The sequence below is a fragment of the Dreissena polymorpha genome, chromosome 10 (assembly GCF_020536995.1).
Source record: "Dreissena polymorpha isolate Duluth1 chromosome 10, UMN_Dpol_1.0, whole genome shotgun sequence".
NCBI classification, from domain to species: domain Eukaryota; kingdom Metazoa; phylum Mollusca; class Bivalvia; order Myida; family Dreissenidae; genus Dreissena; species Dreissena polymorpha.
In genome coordinates, this window is record NC_068364.1 from 21782616 (window position 1) to 21806876 (window position 24261).

Consider the following 24261-nt stretch of genomic DNA (forward strand, 5'->3'; position numbering starts at 1 on the left):
CTTATTTGTAGTCATTGGCTAATTTAGCGAATGGCAGAGTAAGCCCTGGTTTATATTGGTCGAACACAGAGAAAAAAAGCTCATCGAGTATAACTGCTCTTCTGTATCAGTGTCAGAATGAGTGAAATCTGTCGTTGACTTCAGTGGTGCAACATCTTTATTGTCAGTCTTCATACTTTCAAAAAACTTCTTAACACTGAAAGATCAAAACACATACCATCCAACTCTGGAACAGCCTTAACCTTTGACAGCTTCAAAAGGGAGCATTAGATTCTACTTGGATGTGTTTTTACCAGTACTTAAATAGATCTTTTTTACAAACCATGTTTTGTATTAGTACATATTATGTAGATGTATGTAAAAAATTTAGCACATTGCTGTTGAGATCTTAAAATGTTTTTTTTTATCATTTTGGAAATGGATTAGGAAAATTGCGTTGTTTGGACCAAAGCTGGTGTTTTTTTTGTAAAAACATATATATAAAAATGAGCATAAAATGTTCTCAATATTATACATACTCAGGCTTAACATGCAGAGATGAATTAGAGATGAATTATATAAATTTCAGAATGGTTTGAGGTCATTAACCCTATGCAGATTTTTTTGTATAAGAATTACAATATTTTGCATGTAGCAAAAACCAACCACATGTGCATATATACACTTTTTGCATTACAGTGCACCAGTTCTAGTTTACAAAGGAAGGTGTCTTTACTTTATATGAAGAAGAAGACAGTTTGCTATACATGACATACATACTAGTCATTGCATATCCTTATGGAACAATATGTTTTGTTCTAGTACATTCATGATTCAGAGACATAGATGTTATCTACATTTATGGTACTTCTAAGTTTCTGACAGAACAGTTCTTAAAACTGACATACACATTTCTCAAAAAGATTATCCGAATATTTAGACTTTTTAGAGACAAATACAAATCATAAACATATCTCATTTAAATATTAAAAGAATATAAACAGAGGAAAATATATGTTATTATTGATCAATTTGATGCACAACAGCTTATAAATGTTTTATAATGGATTATATATGTTAATATATAAACATTTCATAGTTGTCAGTTAATCATTCACGTGTTGTCCCAACTTGACCCAAGTGTCAAATTTTGGTTCGAGACTGCTGTGTACGAAAGCACAGACGCAAAGCTATTGACGTTTCAGAGACAGCGTAAGTTTTTAGAACAAGTGCAAAGTATTTGTTTTAATCTGCACAAATACTCATTTCGATTCAGTAAACCGAGAAAAGCTGACTTACAAATGTAACAAAATAAAGCGACGTTAATTATCCTAACGTAAATATTTACATCCGGTGAACGACGCCATTGAATCACGCCCCGTCTCGCTCACAACGAGACATGCGCGAATGACGTCAGAGTTACGTTCCGTGACGCCTGTGGACATGGAGGAACGTGCGACCTCTGATTACGCTTGGGACAAATTAACGTCAGTCGGTAAGTATTCACACTCGGCTGAACACATTTGTAATTAACGTTTAGTTTATTAATACTCACCGCTTAATGTGAACGTTTCTACTTTCGGTTTTGACGGTGATTTTGACGGAATATTTCAGGCGTAAACAAATGTATTGCCTCAGCGAGCATGAACAAAAACGAGATGATTTGACCCAATTTTTAAGGCCTGTTTTTGTTAAACATGATTGAATGGTAATTGTCTGTATTTTCATTCAAACTCCACGAAGAAGTATTTTCGGTTCTGTTTTGTTTACGATCAGTTTCGTGCACGAAGTAACTCGTACATTATCTTGAGTTTCGTCCCAGCGCATCCATCTTTGCACAATGAAAATGTCAATTGAGATTTTATCTTATGTGGACAAACCAGCATTGTTTTTATCTATGTCTGAACATATATTCCTTAAATTATTTAATTGACTCTAAATATGTTCAATAAAATCAGCTGCTTTTACATTATGTGATGAGTCATGAGTAAGAAAAACATGACAGTGGAAGGCTTGAGCTCATGCCTGTAGATTTAACAAATTAGTCAGACGGGCTGCTGGAAGTTATCCACAATCAATGCATTCCATTATATTAAGTGCATAAAACATGAAGATAGTAGTGATATTATTTACAAATTTACAGCGAACAAGGACAATTGTGCCATCAAGATATGCTGGTTATGAATCTTACTTAAGTCAACGTCTTATAAGTCTTAAGAAAACCTACAAGAAAACAACCATCAGAAGAGCCAAGATAGCTTAACCGGCTAAAACTATGGCCCTAAGATTCCGGTATCTAGGATAGAGTTGTGTGTTTTCAGCTCTAAGAAATAATCATGCTATTGCTGAGTAATCTTTCTGCACATTAAGCACTTCAAGTCCATAATGTAAATGCTTTAATTAAGGCTTGATAGGTCATTGTCTGCTCGGGTACTACTTACATGTACCGCGGGTACTCTTTAGTAGTGCTCCAGCAAGGATTTGAAAAGGGCAGGGAGAGGCTATTTTGTGAAAGAGGCATTTTCAATTCGCTTAATTTTGTCATTATATAATTATAATCTTGCTTTTTGAGTTTATTTAGTGCGTGCAAAATGTTTCTGGCCACCAATTAAAAAGTCTGTGATATAATCTGAATTAGACTAGTCGACCAATAGTTAAGTGAATTTTCACTTTAATGTAAAGCACTTTAAGAGTTGTTAATGTGATGAAATAAACTTTCAGGTTTCTTCTTAAATGATTTCCAGTAATAACATGGTCCTGCAAAGTAAGCCCCACATAAGATTTATGCAATTTTTATGCCCCTGGTAGGGTGCATATAGCATTTGAACTGTCCGTCTGTCAGTTTTTTTTTTAAACTGTAACATTGGCCGTAACTTTTGCAATATTGAAGATAGCAACTTGATATTTGGCATGCATGTGTATCTCATGGAGCTGAACACTTTGAGTTGTGAAAGGTCAAGTTCAAGGTCTTCCTTCAAGGTCAAAAGTAAAAAAATACAATCCAAGGGAAGTTATAAGCGTTTAAAGGGAGATAATTTCTAAATCTGCCAAATGCTATATTGAAATTTATTTAAAAGCAGCGCAATAGGGGGCATTGTGTTTCTGACAAATACATCTCTTGTCAACTCAAAATTTCTTTAAATAAAGTACACAGAAAAGTTGTACATGTAAATGAACTTGCAAATTAATGTGTGTTGCAAGAATCAGTTCAATAATAAATTGTATAGGTAGTGAAATGAATCAATTTGTGTATCTGTTTAGAGAAAAATATTGTTAGTGTCTTAACAAACTATGGTCATAAATATTTTGTAGCGCCAGTGTCCGAACCTGACAAAATGAAAACAAGGGGAGTAAGAGTAAATGTATTTGGAGAGGTAAACAAATGTTCAGTTTCATTTCTTAAATATATTATAATTTATAAGCACTTATAAGAGGCTCTCACAGTGCTCTTGATAATTATTCACTAATTTAAACAAATTAATATTTAGTATTTATTTGTATATTGGTTGAACTATCAATATAAATATTTTCAAAGTCAAGATTGCATGACAATTTCAATTATTTCTAACCTTTTCTGAATCTAAATGTAGTTACTGGTAGTACATGTTGAGACTTTTGGTTAATTCCTTCTATGAATGGGTTAGGATATTACCCCTCCACCCATAAGCCTGATTTTGATTGTATGCAAGATGACATAATTATGAGATACCACTGAGGCGAGGATTGTTGGTGTAACCCAGTATTATCTGATGATGGATCTTATCTTTCCTTTGTATAGAGAGATGCACCCTTGCCCCCATTGGACCCAATAAGTGAAACTATCGACGTATCTTGCGGTGTTCTCACTGCAAAACTTATCCGGGAAAGATTCATTTGTCCCGGCATTAACAGAGAGTGTATTGAGTACGCTGGCCACTTCATTACGCCAAAGACGTTTTACGTTATGGCAGACAAAGGCAGCTTAAAAGACTGGAAGAATGCAATTAGAATCCATGGGAAAAAAATCAGGTGAGGCTTTAAGCTTTCTTTATAAGATATCATAGATATAGATATTTAACTAGAAATGGCGCAGCAGAGGCCTATGCGTATCCCCACGTCGCATATATGTTATAGAAAAGGCAATTTTGGGTGGGCATGGCCTATGTTGGTGGGGCCCCAGGATGGGTAATGTGGACATGGATGGTCGAGATAGACTGTGTTGTCATAAGAGATGTTCAGTATTAATTTGAATTCATTTGGTGAATTAATGAAGAAGTTATGTTAAAACAAAATTTTGGGTGGGCGTGGTCTTTGTGGGCGGGGCTCCCCAGGGTAGGTAATGGGGCCTTGCATATTTGACCATATTGTCATAAGAGAAGTTCAGTATCAATTAGAAGTGAATCGGTGTAGAAATGAAGAAGTTAATGTAAAATAACCTAAAAAAATGAGTGAAAATCTCTGACCCGGCCCCATCCCAACCCCCATAGCTTTTGACTCAGGGGTCAGACCATAATTCCAAATAGTCCACTGTTGCACATATGCTCATAACTACCATGTGTTTAAGTTTCAAAGTACTAGTGCTAAAAGTGTAGGAGGAGATAGTGGCCAGGAAAGACGGACAGACGGTGGAGATAACACATAATGCCCCCCCCCCCCTCTAATTTGGAACGTCGGGATAATCAATGACAAATAAGAATCAGTGTACTGACAGTACTGGTGTGCTGATGCTTTTGAAGAGGATGGATATAAAAGCATCAATTTAAGTTTATATACATCACCACAATTGGGTATGAAAAATTTGGGTACCAAAAAAAATTTGGTACGAAAAAAAAAAATGGGTATGAAAAAAAATGTGGGTACGAAAAAATATTTGGGTACGAACAATTTTGTGTACAAAAAGAATTTGGGGGTATTTTTGTTAACCAGGTTTTCCGAAGGAAAAAACTGGTTATTAGATTGGCGAATGCGGGTGGGCTGGCTGGCGGGCTGGCTGGCGGGCTGGCGGAACAAGCTTGTCCGGGCCATAACTATGTCGTTCATTGTCAGATTTTAAAATCATTTGGCACATTTGTTCACCATCATTGGACGGTGTGTCGCTCGAAATAATTAGGTCGATATCTCCAAGGTCAAGGTCACACTTTGAGTTCAAAGGTCAAAAATGGCCATAAATGAGCTTGTCCTGGCCATAACTATGTCATTCATTGTGAGATTTTATAATCATTTGGCACGACTAAAAATAGATTTTTTTTAAAAACAAACTTACAAAGGGGGTTTATTTTGTTTGTTCATTTCAAAAGTTCAGTTTGAGTTTTCTCCCTTTATCATTTTTTTTTCACAATGAAAACCTGGTTTTGTGACAATTTTGTCCCTTGTTTATTTCTGTTTTTGTGTGTATTTTTCAGACGATACATAGACTCAGGTGTGCTCGACTTTTACAATCACTCAGAACTGTGCACGGGACGCTGCAAGTCCAGAATCAGCCAATCAAAACTCAACCTCTCTGATACCATTCCAAACTCACCGACGCCCATTCGTCAATCCAATGGTCACCACTTGTACAGAATCAAGTCAGAAGACACGTCACATTCATCTCATTCATCAAACGTAAGTAATGTAATGAAGCAATGCCCTGGGAAATCGGAGCATAATGCATTGGTGCATACCTGTGATCCACACGGTCCTGAGTTATCCCTTTATTGGCTCTAAAATCAAAGTGCTTCCACCTTCAACTTCGAAACATCATATGTAGATGCACGTTGATGAGTTCTACACGCGACACCCATTTTGAGTCACTACCGGGTAGGTCAAAGGTCAAGGTCACTGAGACCTCTAAAGAAAAAAATGTTGACAAGCTTTCATTTATTCAAAACTGCACCCGCAGCCGAGGATGGCACCCATTATGAGGTGCTCTTGTTAAACTGCCCATTTTAGGGCCAAGTGCCTTGCAATCTTTTTTAAGGTGAAAATATACTGATGTTAAAGTCTAATGACTTTACTATTCACATAGGTATCTTAAAACCTGCAGGAATCTTCAACACAGTAATCCCATCAGTTGTCTAAGAATCTCATCACACATTCCTGGGTTATATGCACTTAAACATAGTGGGCATATGTTCATGTTCACGTGGGTATGTCCATGATAACCAGTATGCCAATCATCAATTCAAAGTTTTGCAGCAATTTTTTTGCCCAATTGGCCAAAGTACCTATACCAGCCTAATTGGGAAAATTGTGCACGAAAACCCTGAAATAAGGAAAATTCGCATCGTGAAGTCTTCATATTGGGAAATTGGTGTATTTGATTTTTTGCTCCCAAATACTTTAAAGTTGATAGCTAAATGTTGTCAAGTTGTCAATATTTTATTAACTTAGATTCAAGCCATATAGCTGCATATGGAAACTTACAAAATTTTGCACTTTATTCAAACAAAACCTTTAATTGGGATTTTTTTTACAGCAATTTGGAAATTGGTAGTTTTTTCCTCATTGGTAAAGTGCCATTTTCCAGTACTTCACAAAGAAGGAAAAACAAACTCTGATTTAACCCTGCAGGAATCTTCATCCCAACAATCACATCAGTCGTCCAAGAATCTCGACAGTTTTGGCGAGGAGCGCGACATGAAGCCCAGCCTTGACCAGCTACGTCTGCTGCACATGTTGAATCTCCAGCAGCTGCAGCCGGGTACTAAAAAGCCCTCACATTCCGGTTCCCAGCTCCCAGCCCCCCTTCCCATGCATGTGGTCAAGATACAGAGCGTGAGCCCAGACAGATACTCGCAAGGGGAAGGTGGGTATTAGTTTAGTTTAACATATTTAAATATTTAAGCTCGATTCCCTCGAAAGCTGAAGAAAAAGTGAAACCTTTGAGTCCTTTTCCTGGGTAGAATCAGTGCGTTGTGTCTTTGGGATGAACTAAAAAAAGCCCCCACAGTGGGGATTTAACACATGACCTAGTTCATGTAGTGCAGTTCTTACTGGTTTGACCTAGTTCATGTAGTGCAGTTCTAACTGGTTTTGTATGGTACAAAATGTGTTGCCCTGTTTCTGCCAAGCAATAATTTCTATGTTCTTACACAAATCTTTATTTGAACTGTATACATAAGCATCTGCATCTGTTTTATAGGCAATTTTTTTATAGCCGCAGTCAAAAACTATAATAGTTTGCTGCAGACATGGATTGAAGTGATTAGTACAGACAATTTAAACTTTTTGTGAAATATTTAGTCTGACACTACAAAGGAACTGTTAGAATGTCACCTTACGATTAATAATGGATGGAGATTGAATACAATTGCTCACCCTTGAGCATTTGGTGAATGTGCATTATGCACATGAAAAAGTAAGAAAATCACTGCATGATAATTGTAAGGTATTGCATTGAAAGGGATATAAGATAACATTTTGAACACATTTACCCAATCCTGTTTTTACAGAACATCGTTTATATAAGACATAGGGGTTTCCTTTGGTAATCAAGGTCAAGTTCAAGATCGCCCAGCACAAATTCAGCCTCCGTCTTGGGCTAAATGTATATGCATAGAGTGTCATCCCAAATTAGCCAGTGAAGTCTGCACAGGCTTGCTTAGAAGAGACATTTAAAGAAATACATTTATATTAGATCCTGCTAATTTTCATCACTGATAGCGTGCTCTTACTTTAGCTCCAGAAGGCAAATCTGATGACGTGATGTTCTGGCGTACTATCGTGCAGCTTGGACTGATAGACGAGTTCTTCAGAGAAATCAAAGCAAAACTGGACGTGTTGAAGGGCAACATGGTCAGGAATTGCATCCCTTTGGAAGGTCAGTGCCAGTGAAACATGCTAACGACGTAATACAATTGTTAAAACCTATTTAGTTTAGCTCACTTTTATTGAAAGCCTTAGGCTTATCAAATTGCTGTCGAGTCAGTTTTCTGGGTAGAACTAGTACTTAAGGGGAGATCTTATTGTCATACAAAGATTTTAATGCCGTGAAAATTCATAACAAAAGTGCTTAGTTCTCCGTACAATACCCTTACAATCCATAATTTAACAGTTAAGTTTTATGAGGAAGAGATCTCTTCACACAAATTTTATTTGGAAGAATCAAAATCATATTTCATTTTTACAAATTCTATGTAGTAGTTGTTACAGCTTACGAAAACAGAAAATCAGATTATATGTTGAGATATTTGTAAAGTTGATAGTCCGCCCTAGAGAATATAAGGATTTAATAAGATCTCAATGGGCCAACTGAGGTTTGATGCATTAATATGTATTTGATAGGTGATGTCCGTGCATTTTCAGCAGGTACCTGTATACCCCTCTTAAGATGAATTTTGTGTTAGAGTTACCTACTTTCTGTTATGTTTGTTCAAAGTTTAAAATGTCAGTTTTGTTATGAACTTGTGTATGTTTTTACTGTTCTGAAACCTGTCAAATGCTTTAACAAGTCTTTCAATTATATTAGATGCATTTGACATTCCGATACTATGTTTTAATAAGTGCAATTATTCAATATGTTTAGGGACCTTACACGTTTTGGTAAGTCAACAAAATAAAAAAAAGTTGGTCAGATTTGTATTTTTCATTGTCATTATGATTTATATATGAGGAAACAGTAATACTGAATATTTACCATGCTCTAAAATATTCATTATATGCATCTTTTGACAATTGTTAAACCTGAAAATTATCAAGCGTTGCAACGCAAAACAATTGAATAATTTGCAGAGTTCTGTTGTTATAGTTGTATTTTGTGAAACTACAAGGATTGCTTATATAAAGTATAAAATACATCATTCCTTGTATGAGCACGGATTGCCAAGTGGTCTAAGCGTTAGACTTTAACTCCAGGGGTCAGTGGTTCGAGCCCAGTTGACAGTTACTTTTTTTTCTTTCTTTTATTGTGTATTCTTTTTTTTACTGGAGCTTTTAAGATCCAACATTGGCATTTATCAATATAAAGCATTTACTGACAAACTTCAATACATGCATACATGCCATACGTCCCGATCTCGGCGGGACAGTCCCGCTTTTGGGCCCTTTGTCCCGCCGTCCCGATATGAGACGATTTGTCCCGACATTCGTAAAAAACGATGTAAGGTCTATAGGTTCCCAATAAAATTCGCTATTCAAGCTCTGTTTCGCTAACACTTACCCCCGCTAATCCCTTTATTGCCCCCAATTAACAATCCGATTCTACTTATCGTGTGTACCAGTGTTGTTTATGGCACCTTATCAGCGATTTATCGGCTAATTATTGATTTCATCAGGCATTCACACCATGGTGGTCTTCAAGATAGTGGTCGCTTATTGCTATCGATAGTTGTATTAAAATGAAATAAATGTTGAAAATGTGTTTATTTTTGTATTTGTTTGAAACGGTTTACAAAACAATTGTTTTGTAAAATTAACTCTACGTCATTAATGAGTCTTTTACATTCAATGTTTAGTTCATAAATAGCGGGATAATCCGAATGTGCAATATACCAAAATCGCAACAAACAGTCCAATAAGTGATACCCATCCTGTCTAGTGTAATTGGGTGTAATAATAATAAAAACAACAAGGTGCTATGCATGACAGTTTGACCCTACTCCAATTAAGCTAAAAACCACGAGGTGCTATGCATGACAGTTTGACCCTACTCGAATAAAGCCGCGACAATTGACAAGTAACAAACTGCGCATGGATACGTGCTTAAAAAACATCGCAACAAACAGTAAAAGTGGTACCCATCTTGTCTTGTGTTATTGTAATAAAAACAACGTGTTGTTATTCATGACAGTTTGACACTACCCCAATACAGCGCCTGACAATTCACAATTCAGTTTAATCTGTGTATATAAGAAGAAAACAAAATATGATTATTAACATTAGAGAAAAATAATTCGAGTAAGGCATCCATAGACTTCTTTTGTCCTTTTGTTTTTGTTGGTGTAAAAACGGTTGAGGCGTTGTTGAGAGTTAAAATGAACACAAAGACGGTTTGCTTCCACCAAAAACCTAACTCTGAAATGTGTACGGCCGCGCATTCCGTGTGTAACTGATGTAACTGTTTGGTAGATAGTTTACTGTAACCCGTACTTTCAGTGTACTGGATAGCCTCCCCTGCGTTAATGTTTGCCATTGAAATTAATATAATGAGTATTGTTGTCGTAATGTTCTAGATTTTGTACTCTAAAAAGATGAATATTATGCTCGTTGTTTGCTATTGTCTTATTTTATAAAACTGTTATTGTTATGTTTTAGATTCCATGCTTCATATCAGATGTTTTATGTCTTGAATAAAAGTATCAAGAGTATTTGTTAGTACTATACTGACTACAGTAAAGGTGGAATGATAAATCGTTTTAGGTGTCCCGCTTTTGGGTCAAATGTCCCGACAATATTTTATGGAATGTCCCGCTTTGGACCTAAAAAAAATATGGCATGTATGATATTACATGCCAAAATCTGTGAAAAGGTCCATTTTAGGTTTTAAGGAGGTTAAAGAAACTAACATTGAACTTACCATAGCTACTAGAAAAACCAAAGCCAAGAATTTGATTATATGTTTTAATAAGAATAATGAGTGATGTATCAATGCGTTATGAGTTTATAGAAATATCAAACAAGTTAACAACTGTTGTCACTTATTTACATCTGTCCTCACATGTTCTCAGCTGTCCTCACATGTTCACAACTTTCCTCACTTGTTAACAACTGTGCTCAAAACTGTCCTCACTTATTCACAACTGTGCTCACTTGTTCACAACTGTCCTAACTTGTTCACAACTGTGCTGACATGTTCTCAACTGTGCTCACTTGCTCAAAACTGTGCTCACTTGTTCACAACTTTGCTCACTTGTTCACAACTGTTCTCACTTGTTCACAACTGTCCTCACTTGTTCTCAACTGTGCTCACTTGCTCAAAACTGTACTCACTTGTTCACAACTTTGCTCACTTGTTCACATTTGTGCTCACATGTTCTCAACTGTGCTCACTTGATCTCATCTAGGGTCACTTTTTAGCTCGACTATTATATATGAAATATATATATAGTGGAGCTATCCTACACACCCCGGCTTCGGCGTTCCCGTTAGCGTGCAAATGTTTAAGTTTGCGTACCTCCCCAAATATTTCCTATGTCCCTTGACATATTGCTTTCATATTTTGCATCCTTCTTTACCAACATGACCCCAACCTATAAACAAGAGCAGACAACTGTGTCAAGCATTTTGACAGAATTATGGCCCCTTTTATACTTAATAATAATTGAACATTTGGTTAAGTTTTGTGTTTTGGTCCATTTTACTCCTAAAGTATCATAGCTAATGCTTTCAAGACTTGGAAAAAATTGCTAACTATTGTAAGGGGACTGTACAGGACAAGTTGCATAACTCTGGTTGGCTTTTTAACGGAATTATGGCCCTTTTTTGTCTTTGTACCTTTGAATATTTTGTTCAATTTTGTGTTTAGATCCACTTTACTTGTAAAGAATCAATGCTATTGCTTACAAACTTCAAATACTTTCTGTCTATCATGATGTTACTGTACCTGGCAAGTTGAATTTGACCTTGACAGTTGAATGACCTTGACTCAAGGTCAAATCAATAAATTTTGCTAAAATTGCCAAAACTTCTTTATTTATGATCACATTTGAATCATACTTTGACAAAACAACACTTACCTAACATACCACAATGGACTCCACCCATAACCATCCCCCACGCCCCCCCGACCCCACCCCCCAAAAAATAATCCTTTTTTTTTTCTTTTTTTTTTTAAATATCATCTATTAAATGACCACACACCCACATTATACCCCCTCTCCATGATTGCTTACGTTATACTGTCAAGCACTCTAATAGTCAAGCGCGCTGTCCTCTGACAGCTCTTGTTCTCATTCATGCTTTATTGTTCTAAACTTTATTCACTTGTTAACAACTCTGCTCACTTGTTCTCAGCTGTCCTCACTTGTTCTCAATTGTGCTCACTTGTTCTCAACTGTCCTCTTATTGTTCTCAACTGTCCTCACTTGTTCTCAGCTGTCCTCACTTGTTCTCAACTGTCCTCACTTGTTCTCAGCTGTCCTCACTTGTTCTCAACTTTGCGCACTTGTTCTCAACTGTCCTCACTTGTTCTCAACTGTCCTCACTTGTTCTCAATTGTGCTCACATGGTCTCAACTGTCCTCACTTGTTCTCAACTGTCTTCACTTGTTCACAACTGTCCTCACTTGTTCTCAGCTGTCTTCTGTTGTTCACAACTGTGCTCACTTGTTAACAACTGTCTTCACTTGTTCACAACTGTGCTCACTTGTTTACAAATATGCTCACAGATGCTAAGAAGGCGTCCCGCATCGTCACAGAGCTGGGTATGCGAGAGAAGCTTGATGTTAAGCTGTGTGCACACAAGTACGAGTTCGACAGGCAGCGAGATAAACTGGAACGCGAGATGGAGCGTATGTATACTTTTTAGCTCACCTGAGCACAACATGCTCATGGTGAGCTATTGTGAGTGCCTTTTGTCCGTTGTGCGTCGTCAACATTTACCTTGTTAACACTCTAAAGGTCACATTTATTGTCCAATCTTCATGAAACTTGGTTAGAACATGTGTCTCAATAATATCTTGGACGAGTTCGAAAATGGTTCCGGTTGGTTGAAAAACATGGCTGCCATGGGGCGTGGCAGTTTTCCTTATATGGCTAGAGTAAAACCTTGTTAACACTCTAGAAGTCACATTTTTAGCCCGATCTTCATGAAACTTTGTCAGAACATGTGTCCCAATCATATCTTGGACAAGTTCGAAAATGGTTCCGGTTGGTTGAAAAACATGGCCGCCAGGTAGTGGCAGTTTTCCTTATATGGCTAGAGTAAAACCTTGTTAACACTCTAGAAGTCACATTTTTAGTCCAATCTTCATGAAACTTTGTCAGAACATGTGTGCCAATAATATCTTGGACGAGTTCGAAAATGGTTCTGGTTGGTTGAAAAACATGGCCGCCAGGGGGCGTGGCAGTTTTTCTTATATGGCTTTAGTAAAACCTTGTTTACACTCTAGAAGTCACATTTTTAGTCCAATCTTCATGAAACTTGGTCAAAACATGTGTCCCAATAATATCTTGGACGAGTTCGAAAATGGTTCCAGTTGAATGAAAAACATGGCCGCCATGGGGCGGGGCAGTTTTCCTAATATGGCTTTACTGTATGGTAAAACCTTGTTAACACTCTAGAAGTCACATTTGTGGTCCAATGCTCATGAAACTTGGTCAGAATATTTGAACTTATAATATCTGGGCTAAGTTCAAAAATGGTTGAGATCAGTTAAAAAACATGGCCGCAAGGGGGCGTGGCATTTTTCCTTAAATGGCTATTTACTACAAAACCTTCTTAACACTCTAGAAGTCACATTTATTATCCAATCTTTATGAAACTTGATCAGAACATTTGTTCTAACAATAACTCGAGTAAGTTTGAAAATGGTTATGGTTCGTTGAAAAACATGGCCGCCAGGGGGGGGGGGGGCAGTTGTCCTAATATGGCTTTAGTGAAAACTTGTTGACACTATATAAGAAACATTTATTGGCCAATCTTCATGAAACTTGTTCAGAACATTTGTCCCAATGAAATTTTGCCAGAGATTGAAGCTGGGTCATATGAGCTCAAAAACTAGGTCACAAGGTCAGATATAAAAAAAAACATGTTAAAAGTCACTTTTGGTCCAAAATAATCTTCATGAATTAGCTTGCTTTTTTTTCAGAATAGTCTAGTTCCTTTGGCTTTCAGGTGAGCGCCTTAGGGCCTGATGGCCCTCTTGTTGTTAAATCAGTTTTTAGTTTGTCGCGTTAGCAGCCTGCTCAATTTACCGAGCATATTTTGCAAATCCGTATGTGCTTAGAAGCCTTAAGTAAGGCAAGAACCGCATTTCACTCTGCTAGGGACGATTACCGCTGCCTGTCTGCAGCAGACGACAAATGATTCTGCTCTAGCAGGTGAGTGTTTATACCCTCTAGCAGTGAGTGTATATACCAGCTTGTAAGACGACATTGGCCAGTCTAGTGTTTATCATTGAAATCTGTACATATTGGCTGCTTTCAGAGAAAACGGGGCTTTATGCACGTCAAATAAGATTAGCCTGTGCACACTGATTAGCCTGTTCAATGCGCAAAAGCTAATCAAGGACGACAACAGCGAACAACTTCAGTGTATCAGCGATTTGATCTGGATTAGATTTTAATATCTGTAGCTATTCAGTCAAATCTTCGGTCAGATAATTGGTTAGTCTGTGCACTACTTCGATTTTGTATAATAGCTTGAGAAAGCATTGACCTATAAAAAAATGTAAGATGCCTGTTGATTTTAGAATTTGGTTGGCATACAAACATCTTGTATTAACCCATTTATGCCTAGCGTCTAGAAAAAAGAACAAGGCAAACAGCGTAGACCCAGATGAGACGCCACATGATGCAGTGTCTCATCAGGGTCTGCGCTGTTTGCTTAAAGGAATTTCTGTAAGAAATATTCTAAATATAGAAATAAATATACTAAACATACCTAATTTTGGAAATAAATTGATCCAAGTTTTTTTTTGCTTGTTTAAAGTTGTGACAGTTGTGTATTACACTGAGGTCACTAAGATCAGTGACCTGCCTATGCAAAATACATACCTCAGTGTTAAAAGGTTCCCCAAATTAGAGTAATGATAAAAGATATTAACATTTTGCACAGCAAATACTGAGTGATGGCCTTTAGGAGACAATTACTGATAGCTTTTTAATATTGCACTATTTTATTTTCAGTTTTAAAAAGAAAAGTGACAGAGTATGAGCAAAAATCAGACGTATTGAAGCGCAAAAGTGACTGCTACGATCAGTTCATGACTAAGAAACTTAAATTGGATGAAATACCGCCAGATTCCGAAATAGACGGGGGTCGGAAGTTCACTTCCCTTTCCCCTTCCATGCCTGGCATAGCAAACGGGAACGATTCACGCGAACAAAGTCCCTTTCCATCTCAAGAAAGCAGCTCTTTGGGCTTGTCATCGCAGGAGGATTCGACGGACTTATCTTTGACTGTGAATTCTTCTCAGGACGTGTAGAATTTTAAAGAGATTAAAGCCTCCTTAGGGGAAAACTGGGCTTAAAACATGTGCATCAATTGTCATCCCAGATTGGCATGTGTGGTCCGTGTAGGTCAGGGACGACACTTTCTGCCTAAACTAGATCTTCGTTTTGAAGACATTTCCTTTAAACAAAAAAATTCCATGAAAACTGAAAATGTTGTCAATGATTGGCCTGTGCAGACTGCACATGTGTTAAGCTCGGTTTTCCCAGAATGAGGCGCATTTATTCATACATTTTTGTCCTTTCCAAAGAAATCCTTTGCATATTTGCATTCTTGTTCATTCAATCTTCATTTTGTTGTATCCATGTTTTTACTGATACTGTTTTTGAGATCCTTTGTGAAATCCAGTGTTCACTTACGCTTGTTAACTTACAGTTTACAATGACCAAGATGCTATTTCATCTCGGTTAATTTTGTACAGTTGAAAATTGTTATATTTGTACAAACAGACACATTCTTGTATACTCACAATCTATATGTTTTATTTTTTTATCAGTATATAGTAACTTTCAGCTTTATTAACCCAGTGCATATAGGGGTGGCTAAATCGTATGTCCGATTAGTCAAAGCCGTACATTTAGGTGTACTGGCAACTAATTTTTACCAATCAACTTGTATGTGAATAATCAAACAATATTCTTGGGGAAATTATAAATTGAAAGATCAATTCCATTGTCACTAAACACAGTGTTGAAATGATTTTACAAATGTATTCAATTATCCTTGTTCAATCGCTTGAATCTCCTAGTTTGTTAATTCATAAGTGCTGTTTCTATGGTGCTTGAATTATTTGGGTACAGTAGTATCTATAAACATTATTCAATAGTTACAAGATTATACGGTTACGCATTTACAGCTTGAAACTGTCCTAAAATCGACTATTATTTCAAAGACTTATCTCACAAACATCATTACTAACTCTTGCAGAGGTTCAGAATCATTGGCTAATTGACAAATGCTGTGTTCTCTCTCTTCTCTTCACTCCAAGCCGGGTAATAAGAATGCTTTATGTAGAAAAAAATTGAATTTGATTTGATAAATAAATTGCAATACAATTATAACATAACTTAAAAAAAAAAAACATTAGAGAAATGGCTGAAAATGACTGAACTTTTGTAATGAAATAGTGCCGAATTTCTGTTGTTGGTAACAGCTTAAAAGTTTAAAATAGTATTGTTAATTTTAATTTCGATTTTAATAAGGTTAGCTCCCAAGTCTGCGTTGTGTTGTAAGATTTTGTAAATTATGATAAAATATTCCACAACATTAAGAAAAAGCATAATGTTGTCTTTGAAAGTAAATTCGTGATAATTATTGTAATATTTGTAAATATTTACATAAGCTTCCTTTCAATATTGATCAAAATAGACAATATGATATACAATGTATAAGTAGTGAACCACATCTTATCTATAAAGAATGATTTGCCTTTTCAAACTATTTTCCAAATATTTTAGTTGAGAAAATTCAGTTCGTTATGAAGTATTGTATGACCAGGTGATTTGCCAAACTTACAAGTTATAGTGTATATTGTATGTTAAGTTGTTTGTTTGTGAGTTAGAGTGAGATTTTGCCACCCCTGGCATTCTTTCCATATTTACACACTGAAGTACCTTTGCTCTTCACCTAATGTAATCTTACAAAGCATATAATATTTTATTTTGCTTTATTTTGTATATAAGAGTTGTGAATTGAAATCCTGTTACTATTGAATATTTTGAGTTTAATTTTGCATTTATGTAATCACTGTTTAATTGAGTTCTGATCAAGCAACGTAACATGCGTAACTTACAAAGTGATTGTCTTACTTTAATGTGTGTCTAACTGAATATGTCAGCTTTGCAGTTAAAATTAAAATTAAATTGTTATTGTTTTATGCAATGAATTCCAAAAAAAAACAAGGCTTTAGAGGTACATGCACATGTTTGTATCATTATGCATTTCTCTCTCATAATCCAGATCTTGTGTGAACCTACTCTTTGTGTTACTGGTACTGACATTTTTAGCTCACCTGAGCACAACGTGCTCATGGTGAGCTATTCTGATTCATTTTTGTCCGTCGTGCGTTGTGCGGCTTCAACATTTGCCTTGTTAACTCTCTAGAGGCCACATTTATTGTCCAATCTTCATGAAATTTGGTCAGAAGATTGGTCTCAATGATATCTTGTATGGGTTCGAAAATGGTAATGTTTGCTTGAAAAACATGGCTGCCAAGGGGCGTGGCATTTTTCCCTATATGGCTATAGTAAAATCTTGTTAACACTCTAGAGGCCACATTTATTGTCTGATCTTCATGAGACTTGGTCAGAAGATTCATCCCAATAATATCTTGGACAAGTTCGAAAATGATGCCGGTTGGTTGAAAAACATGGCCGCCAGGGGGCGGGGCATTTTTCCTTATATTGCTATAGTAAAACCTTGTAAACACTCTAGAGGCTACATTTATTTTCAGATCGTCATGAAACTTGCTCAGAAGATTTGTCCCAATGATTACTTGGATGAGTTCAAAAATGGTAATCTTTGCTTGAAAAACATGGCTGCCAAGGGGCGGGGCATTTTTCCTTATATGGCTATATATGACTATAGTAAAATCTTGTTAACCCTCTAGAGGCCACATTTATTGTCCAATCTTCATGAAACTTGGTCAGAAGATTCATCCCAATAATATCTTGGGACGAGTTCGAAAATGATTCCGGTTGGTTGAAAAACATGGCGGGGCATTTTTCCTTATATGGCTATAGTAAAACCTTTTTAACATTTTAGAGGCCACATTTATTTTCCAATCTTCATGAAACTTGCTCAGAAGATTTGTCCCAATGATATCTTGGATGAGCTAAAAAATGGTAACCTTTGCTTGAAGAACATTGCTGCCATGGGGCGGGCATTTTTACTTATATGGCTATAGTAAAATCTTGTTAACACTCTAGAGGCCACATTTATTGTCCAATCTTCATGAAACTTTGTCAGAAGATTTATCCCAATAATATCTTGGATGAGTTCGAAAATAATGCCGGTTGGTTGAAAAAAATGGCCTCCAGGAGGCGGAGCATTTTTCCTTATATGGCTATAGTAAAACCTTGTTAACACTCCAGAGGCCACATTTATTGTCCAATCTTGATGAACTTTGGTCAGAAGATTGGTCTTAATGATATCTTGGATGAGTTCGAAAATAATTATGTTTGCTTGAAAAAAATGGCTTCCAAGGGGCGGGGTATTTTTCCTTATATGGGTATTGTAAAACCTTGTTAACACTCCAGAGGCCACATTTATTTTCCGATCTTCATGAAACTTGGTTTGTCCCAATAATATCTTGTTATCTCAGGTGAGCGACTTTGGGCATTAAGGCCCTCTTGTTTCTTCATACATTTTATAAATATAGTACTGAACCTATTGCCATTTATGCCATAATTATAATATTGCCAAATAAATTGAACATATACTCTAACCAAGCTACAAGGCATCACAAGGATTTTGTTACATATTTGTTGTGTTTATAGGAATTTAAGTTACATTTAGGTCATGGAAAATAATCCGCAGGCAATTTAAGCTGGATTCTATAAAGAAAGAAAGTGGAACAATTTCCTTTTGGTGTGTTATTATTTTGGTTGAGTTAAAATTTAATTTAATGTTTTATTGTCAACATCCAAATTGTGTTATATTAATTATGAACATCATTTCTTATGACAATATAATTAAATGAACTTTATATTTACAAATGCATTGTACTCTGTTACTTACTGGTACTTTTTGATACCCAAAAATCAAATCCAAATTGAAATCCAAAGATGTTTTATTGTATATTTTACTCATTTATTTTTACTCTATTTATTAACAAATTAGTGTTCTTGCAAAATCCATTTGTTACTTATGTTCCTTTATGAATCTGTTTGTTATGACAATCATAATTATTAATCACATATGTAAGTTATATCTGAGCATAATATGTTTTTGATTACATTACACATGATAACTATGTGTTTAATTATTCCATTGTCCATAATCATATTTATGAAACCATATCTGACATTTATAAAATATGTAACACAATCTCATACTCAATTGTTAAGAATACAATATGTCATATATTTACCACTAGTTGAAATGTTCTTCAGACACCAAAGTTCCCTTCTATTGGACAGAAAATAACTTCAAAATGTTTTTTGATAAAAAAATATTTAAAAAAATTCTTAAATATGTTAATCCTGTTTAAATCAACAAACTGTTTAAAGAACGATTACTTTTGGTTTACAAAATAAATCTTGAATACTTGTGTATTTTTTTACTTGAAAAGATATCATTTTTGTTACAATAGATGGTCTGTTTTTTGTACTTATAAAGAGACACCATTTTTGTTACAATAGATGGTCTGTTTTTTGTACTTAAAAAGAAACACCATTTTTGTTACAATATATATATACAAACACTTTTTATAATCACCGCATTATATTTTTGCACAATGAGATATGCAATTTTTTTATGCAATTAACAGGTGAATTAGTACAGTGGTTGAAACTTTGGTATGGCTTTGCATAAAACGTTAAAAGATACAGTACAAAAACTTTGTCTGTGCACTTTTGTATGCAAGTTTTGTGACATATAAGCAATCAATAATTAACTACTTAGACAGTTAATTTGTTTGTATTGTTTTTTTTGTTCTTGTTTGTTTTAATAACTACGGATAATGCTTTCTTTCCCAAATATGAAGCCCATTTACAAATGGATCCATACATGATTTCTGGACTGAAAATGTTTCTTCATGCACTGAAATATATGATATTAGTGATCAAATTATTAACTTATGTATAACGTTGCTTGTTTTGAATAATCCACTGCATATTTTAAAATGTATGTTGCATTCTGTTTCATACTTTTTGAGAAAAAAATCAAACTATAATAAGTGACAAAGTTTGCAAACATATTACAGTACTTTAATGTGTTTTCTTTTAAATATATTTTCAAATATGTTTTGCCTATAATTCCAAAGTTTGGTTCAAATTTTAAGTAAGATCCAACTGATAGAAGCATTAAACTATAGATTTGAAATTATTCATTAAGACGTTTGGTTTACAATACATTTTGGTCATGTGTGGTTGGTGTCGTTTACTTCAGACACAGTTTGTTATTGAAATTATGTATGTGTACTAGTATGAAACTGTTTTATCTCATATACATTGGTTAGGCAGTTGCTACAGTTTGGCACTAAAGCCTTGATTAATCACTTATCCAACATTCCTTTAAACATTTGTGTTTTGTAAATATTGTTACTTCCAAAATATGCAATGTAAGTAGTTCATACATATACATGTATGTAAGTGTGTACATGCAGCAAACTTGTACTTGAATATTGTTTCATTATCACAGATATGCCCCCTTTGGTTCATATGGAAAACGCGGTGGAAAGTTCACTTGAAATAGTGGAAATTATATATGATTTTCAGTTTTAATGGGAAATGATGTCATGATATGTCATGTAAGACTAGCTAAAGTGACAATTTCTCTGATCACTAATAAATTAAAGTTGACATCCAGCAGATACTGCCAGGCAACAAAATAAGCACTAAAAGGAATTGAATTCAAGTAGCAAATTAAATTTAGCATCATCTTCAAAGTGTTATGTACTTATTGAAGCGTGCAAAATCAATTCAATGTTAATGTTTTGTTGTTTTCATTTAATTAAAAAAGGGATACAGATGACTAACATAAATTGTTAGCCGTTACATGTTTCAATTGTTTTCACTTACTAATTATGGGTAAAGATGTAAATGGATTTCAACACTATTTGTTTTCTATTAGTTTTGATCTTCCTTCTTTTAGCAGATTCAATCTTATAATCTAAATTATGTTGTAGTATTAACATGAAAAAGAGTTGCCATGAATTAAAAACAACTTTTTCTATAAAAAATGTTTCAAATTCAATCAATTATGAACATCAATACATTGATCATGTTGATTATTTGTAGAAATTTGTAACAGTGTCACGTTATGGAACAATCATTTTAAACAATGTAGGTAACATTTGCGTATTTTGTTGTGCACACATGTTATGTATTTAGTTAGAAATTGTTGACTGTGCCTATTGTTTGTTAACGAGTCTATTACTGAATGACATTTTGACACCTGAAATTTGCTGTTACATTCCTATCCAATTGACACCGCAAGACTATGTTTATCCTCAATGTTGTTTAGTTGAACTTTCTGCATCACAGTGTAGACTTAATTGCTTTATAAATATCCGCTGTATAAATATCTAAGACTACTGACTAAAAACAAAAGATCACTTTTATTCAAAACCATTGGCCTTTGGAAATTGCATATTTATTACTGGATCAAAGTTAAGAACTTTAGTTTGCTGTTAATTGACATCCAGTGACTGCAAAAAAATCATCATTTATTATGTTGTACTGGTAAAAAAAACTTTGGTCATGTATCTATTAGTGCACCCCAGTTTAGACATTAACTTTTCAACAACTGTTTTAGACAAGTTACAACAAAATGCCACTGATTTGGAATAGGTCTCATTATTGTTGAACTTAGTCGGCATTATATCATGGTGTATTTATAATACATCACAGATTTGTTGATCTTAATTTTGAAAGGTGACACATAGATGATATTTTTAGTTTTCTAAGCCCAGTTGTTACGAAACCCAAACCCCCACACCAATGATGTAATCTGTGAGCCGTTAAAACTTGCAGTTAAAAATTTGAGTTCAATTAATACTAAAGCTCATTGCAGCAGTGGCCTGGTCAGATGTAATAAAGCTATTTAATTGCTATTCAAATACAAGTTGTCTTAATTGTTTTCAGCACAAGCAATGCCATAAATATGCACAGGTTTGTTACATGGAAAAAATTGTTATGATTTTGTTGTGTGGATGTTTTCTTGTTCTTATAATAATGTTTGAACAACCTTTTTAGAAAAAAAAAACAATTATAAAATTTTAGAAAATTATCATTAGATTATATTGTTTAAAAATTAAGTTTTTTGTGTGAAGAAAATGTCACGTTTGTTGAGCCCACTTTCAGAAAGCCCTATATTATAGCAGTCACAATAGTCAAGTGCCATGTTAAAAAAACACCAGTCTATCTACCTCAGAGGTCACGGTATATAGAGGTTAAATTTAGCATTAAGAAAACAACACTGCTTTGCCAGACTATTTGGTAATTCATTAAGAATTTTTTTAATAACTTTCCATAAATGACAACCATGGGGAAGTTATATGTTGCATGGAACACCTTTCTACCTACCTCAAAGGTCACACTTAAGAGGTAAAAAGTCAAATGGCCAATCAAACAGCTGGTAACCTCTTGTGCATAGGTCATAATTAAGTCCACAGATGAACATGGTGCAGCTTGATAAATGACTCGTTCTTTGAAAACTGGGCTTAATGCATTTTAGTAAAGTGTGGTTCCAGTTAAGCCTGTGCAGTCCGCACAGGCTAATCAGGGACGACACTTTCCACTGGTATGGTATTTTTATGTCCCCCACTATAGTAGTGAGGGACATTGTTTTTGCCCTGTCTGTTGGTTGGTTTGCGCCAACTTTAACATTTGCAATATTGAAGATAGGAACTTGATATTTGGCATGCATATGTATCTCATGGAGCTGCACATTTTGAGTGGTGAAAGGTCAAGGTCATCCTTCAAGGTCAAATATACAGGTCAAAATCGCTCATTTAATGTACACTTGCAGTATTTCAATATTCAAGATAGCAACTTGATATTTGGCATGCATGGGTATCTCATGGAGCTGCACATGTTGATTGGTGAAAGGTCAAGGTCATCCTTCAAGGTCAGATGTCAAATATATGTGGCCAAAATCGCTCATTTTATGAGTACTTTTGCAATATTGAAGATAGCAACTTGATATTTGGCATGCATGTGTATCTCATGGAGCTGCATATTTTGAGTGGTGAAAGGTCGTCATCCTTCAAGGTCAGAGGTCAAATATATGTGGCCCAAATCGCTAATTTTATTAATACTTTTGCAATATTGAAGATAGCAACTTGATATTTGGCATGCATGTGTATCTCATGGAGCTGCACATTTTTAGTGGTGAAAGGTCAAGGTCATCCTTCAAGGTCAAATATATGGGTCAAAATTGCTCATGTAATGTCACTTCTGCAATATTAAAGCTAGCAATTTTATATTTGAAATTCATGTGTATCTCATGGAGCTGCACATTTTGAGTGGTGAAGGGTCAAGGTCATCCTACAAGGTCAAACATCATATAGGGGGACATTGTGTTTCACAAACACATCTTGTTATATTCAAGGAAGTCCCTCCTTACCTAAAATCAAGTTTAGGGAGAAAGTGTCATCCATGATTAGCCTGTGCAGACTGCACATGCATTAAGCCCAGTTTTCTCAGAACAAGGCTCAAATAATTACAACTATTATTCACACTTTGCTCAACATGTTGCGTCAGGGCATCTAGCTTGTGTGTTTATGTGTATCGGAACGAGACTGAAAGTAAGATTTATTATAATTGGATGTTGAAGTGGGAAAATGATGCAATAATACGATTATGGTATCAAAATAAAAATGTATCCACTATGATTTATAAACTATACAATTTTTATTGTTTGAGTTTTAATGTTCCACAGTTTATTTATTAGAGATCACTGCAGTGTACTCAGTTGTACGAGCAGCTATTTAACAGAGGCATAGTCAGAACATTTATATTTCCATCTGAAGCTACAATAGATTTTAGTAGATGTTCTGTAGCCCTATTTGGATAATCATATTACTAAAAACCATCGCATTATCAAAGAACAATTACGCCTGACAACAGTTTTCTGAATATTAAATATGTTTTAACAAATTAATGACTTGTTTCCTGTCAATGGCTGATGAATATGAAAGTAGAAATTTAAATCCATAAGCATCTATCATCAAAAGTAAAATTCCATGTGCAAGTTCCCAATCAACATTTAATACATTTCCTCGAGAGATTGTCCTCGGATGAATGTTTAAAGCTGAATCACGTTCCCAGTTTTAAAGCAAGGCCAATTTGTGGCTTGGTTATATATTGCCGTTAATTTTTTGACATGTTATACAAAGTGAATTCTATAAATAACCAGATAAAAACATTTATTTTTAAGATCAAGGAAAAGCATTACTATTTTGATCATGAAATGTTTTGTATTTAATCATAATATCTTGTCGTTTTGTGTGATTACTACTGCAACAAATATGTAACAAACTTGCATCAA

General features: G+C 35.1%; 2 protein-coding genes across 9 annotated transcripts in view; one reads left to right on the top strand and one right to left on the bottom strand.

Moving 5' to 3' along the window:
• The window catches only part of LOC127848338 (exocyst complex component 3-like), a 37261-nt gene extending 35566 nt beyond the window's left edge, over nt 1-1695 (bottom strand). For 2 of the 5 annotated variants that reach the window (XM_052380736.1, XM_052380732.1), the window contains exon 1: nt 1279-1398. The gene's annotated coding sequence lies outside the window, so the exon portion shown is untranslated. Of the gene's footprint in view, nt 1-1278; nt 1399-1534 lie in introns of those variants that run through there. The other 3 variants (XM_052380735.1, XM_052380733.1, XM_052380734.1) reach the window with 3 other exon arrangements.
• LOC127848340 (glucocorticoid modulatory element-binding protein 1-like) lies at nt 1328-23625 on the top strand. 4 transcript variants are annotated; one of them, XM_052380755.1, is made up of 9 exons: nt 1328-1474; nt 3292-3353; nt 3758-3987; nt 5361-5562; nt 6511-6745; nt 7619-7759; nt 8224-8247; nt 12263-12385; nt 14724-23625. In XM_052380755.1, exons 1-9 carry the CDS (start codon nt 1387-1389, stop codon nt 15020-15022), a joined length of 1404 nt encoding a protein of 467 aa, XP_052236715.1. In that variant the 5' UTR covers nt 1328-1386; the 3' UTR covers nt 15023-23625. The 4 variants fall into 4 exon arrangements, with proteins under 4 accessions (XP_052236715.1, XP_052236716.1, XP_052236717.1 ...); XM_052380757.1 differs by lacking the exon at nt 1328-1474 and adding an exon at nt 1555-1687; XM_052380758.1 differs by lacking the exon at nt 1328-1474 and adding an exon at nt 1750-2271.
• The last annotated feature ends 636 nt before the right edge of the window (nt 23626-24261 follow it).

Bases quoted from the DNA above. Each gene is read 5' to 3' on its own strand.
- LOC127848340 (XM_052380755.1), top strand. From the start codon at position 1,387: ATGACGTCAGAGTTACGTTCCGTGACGCCTGTGGACATGGAGGAACGT. The intron at 1,475-3,291 runs GTAAGTATTCAC...AATATTTTGTAG, and splicing joins GGACAAATTAACGTCAGTCG to CGCCAGTGTCCGAACCTGAC. The intron at 8,248-12,262 runs GTACCTGTATAC...ATATGCTCACAG, and splicing joins TGTCCGTGCATTTTCAGCAG to ATGCTAAGAAGGCGTCCCGC.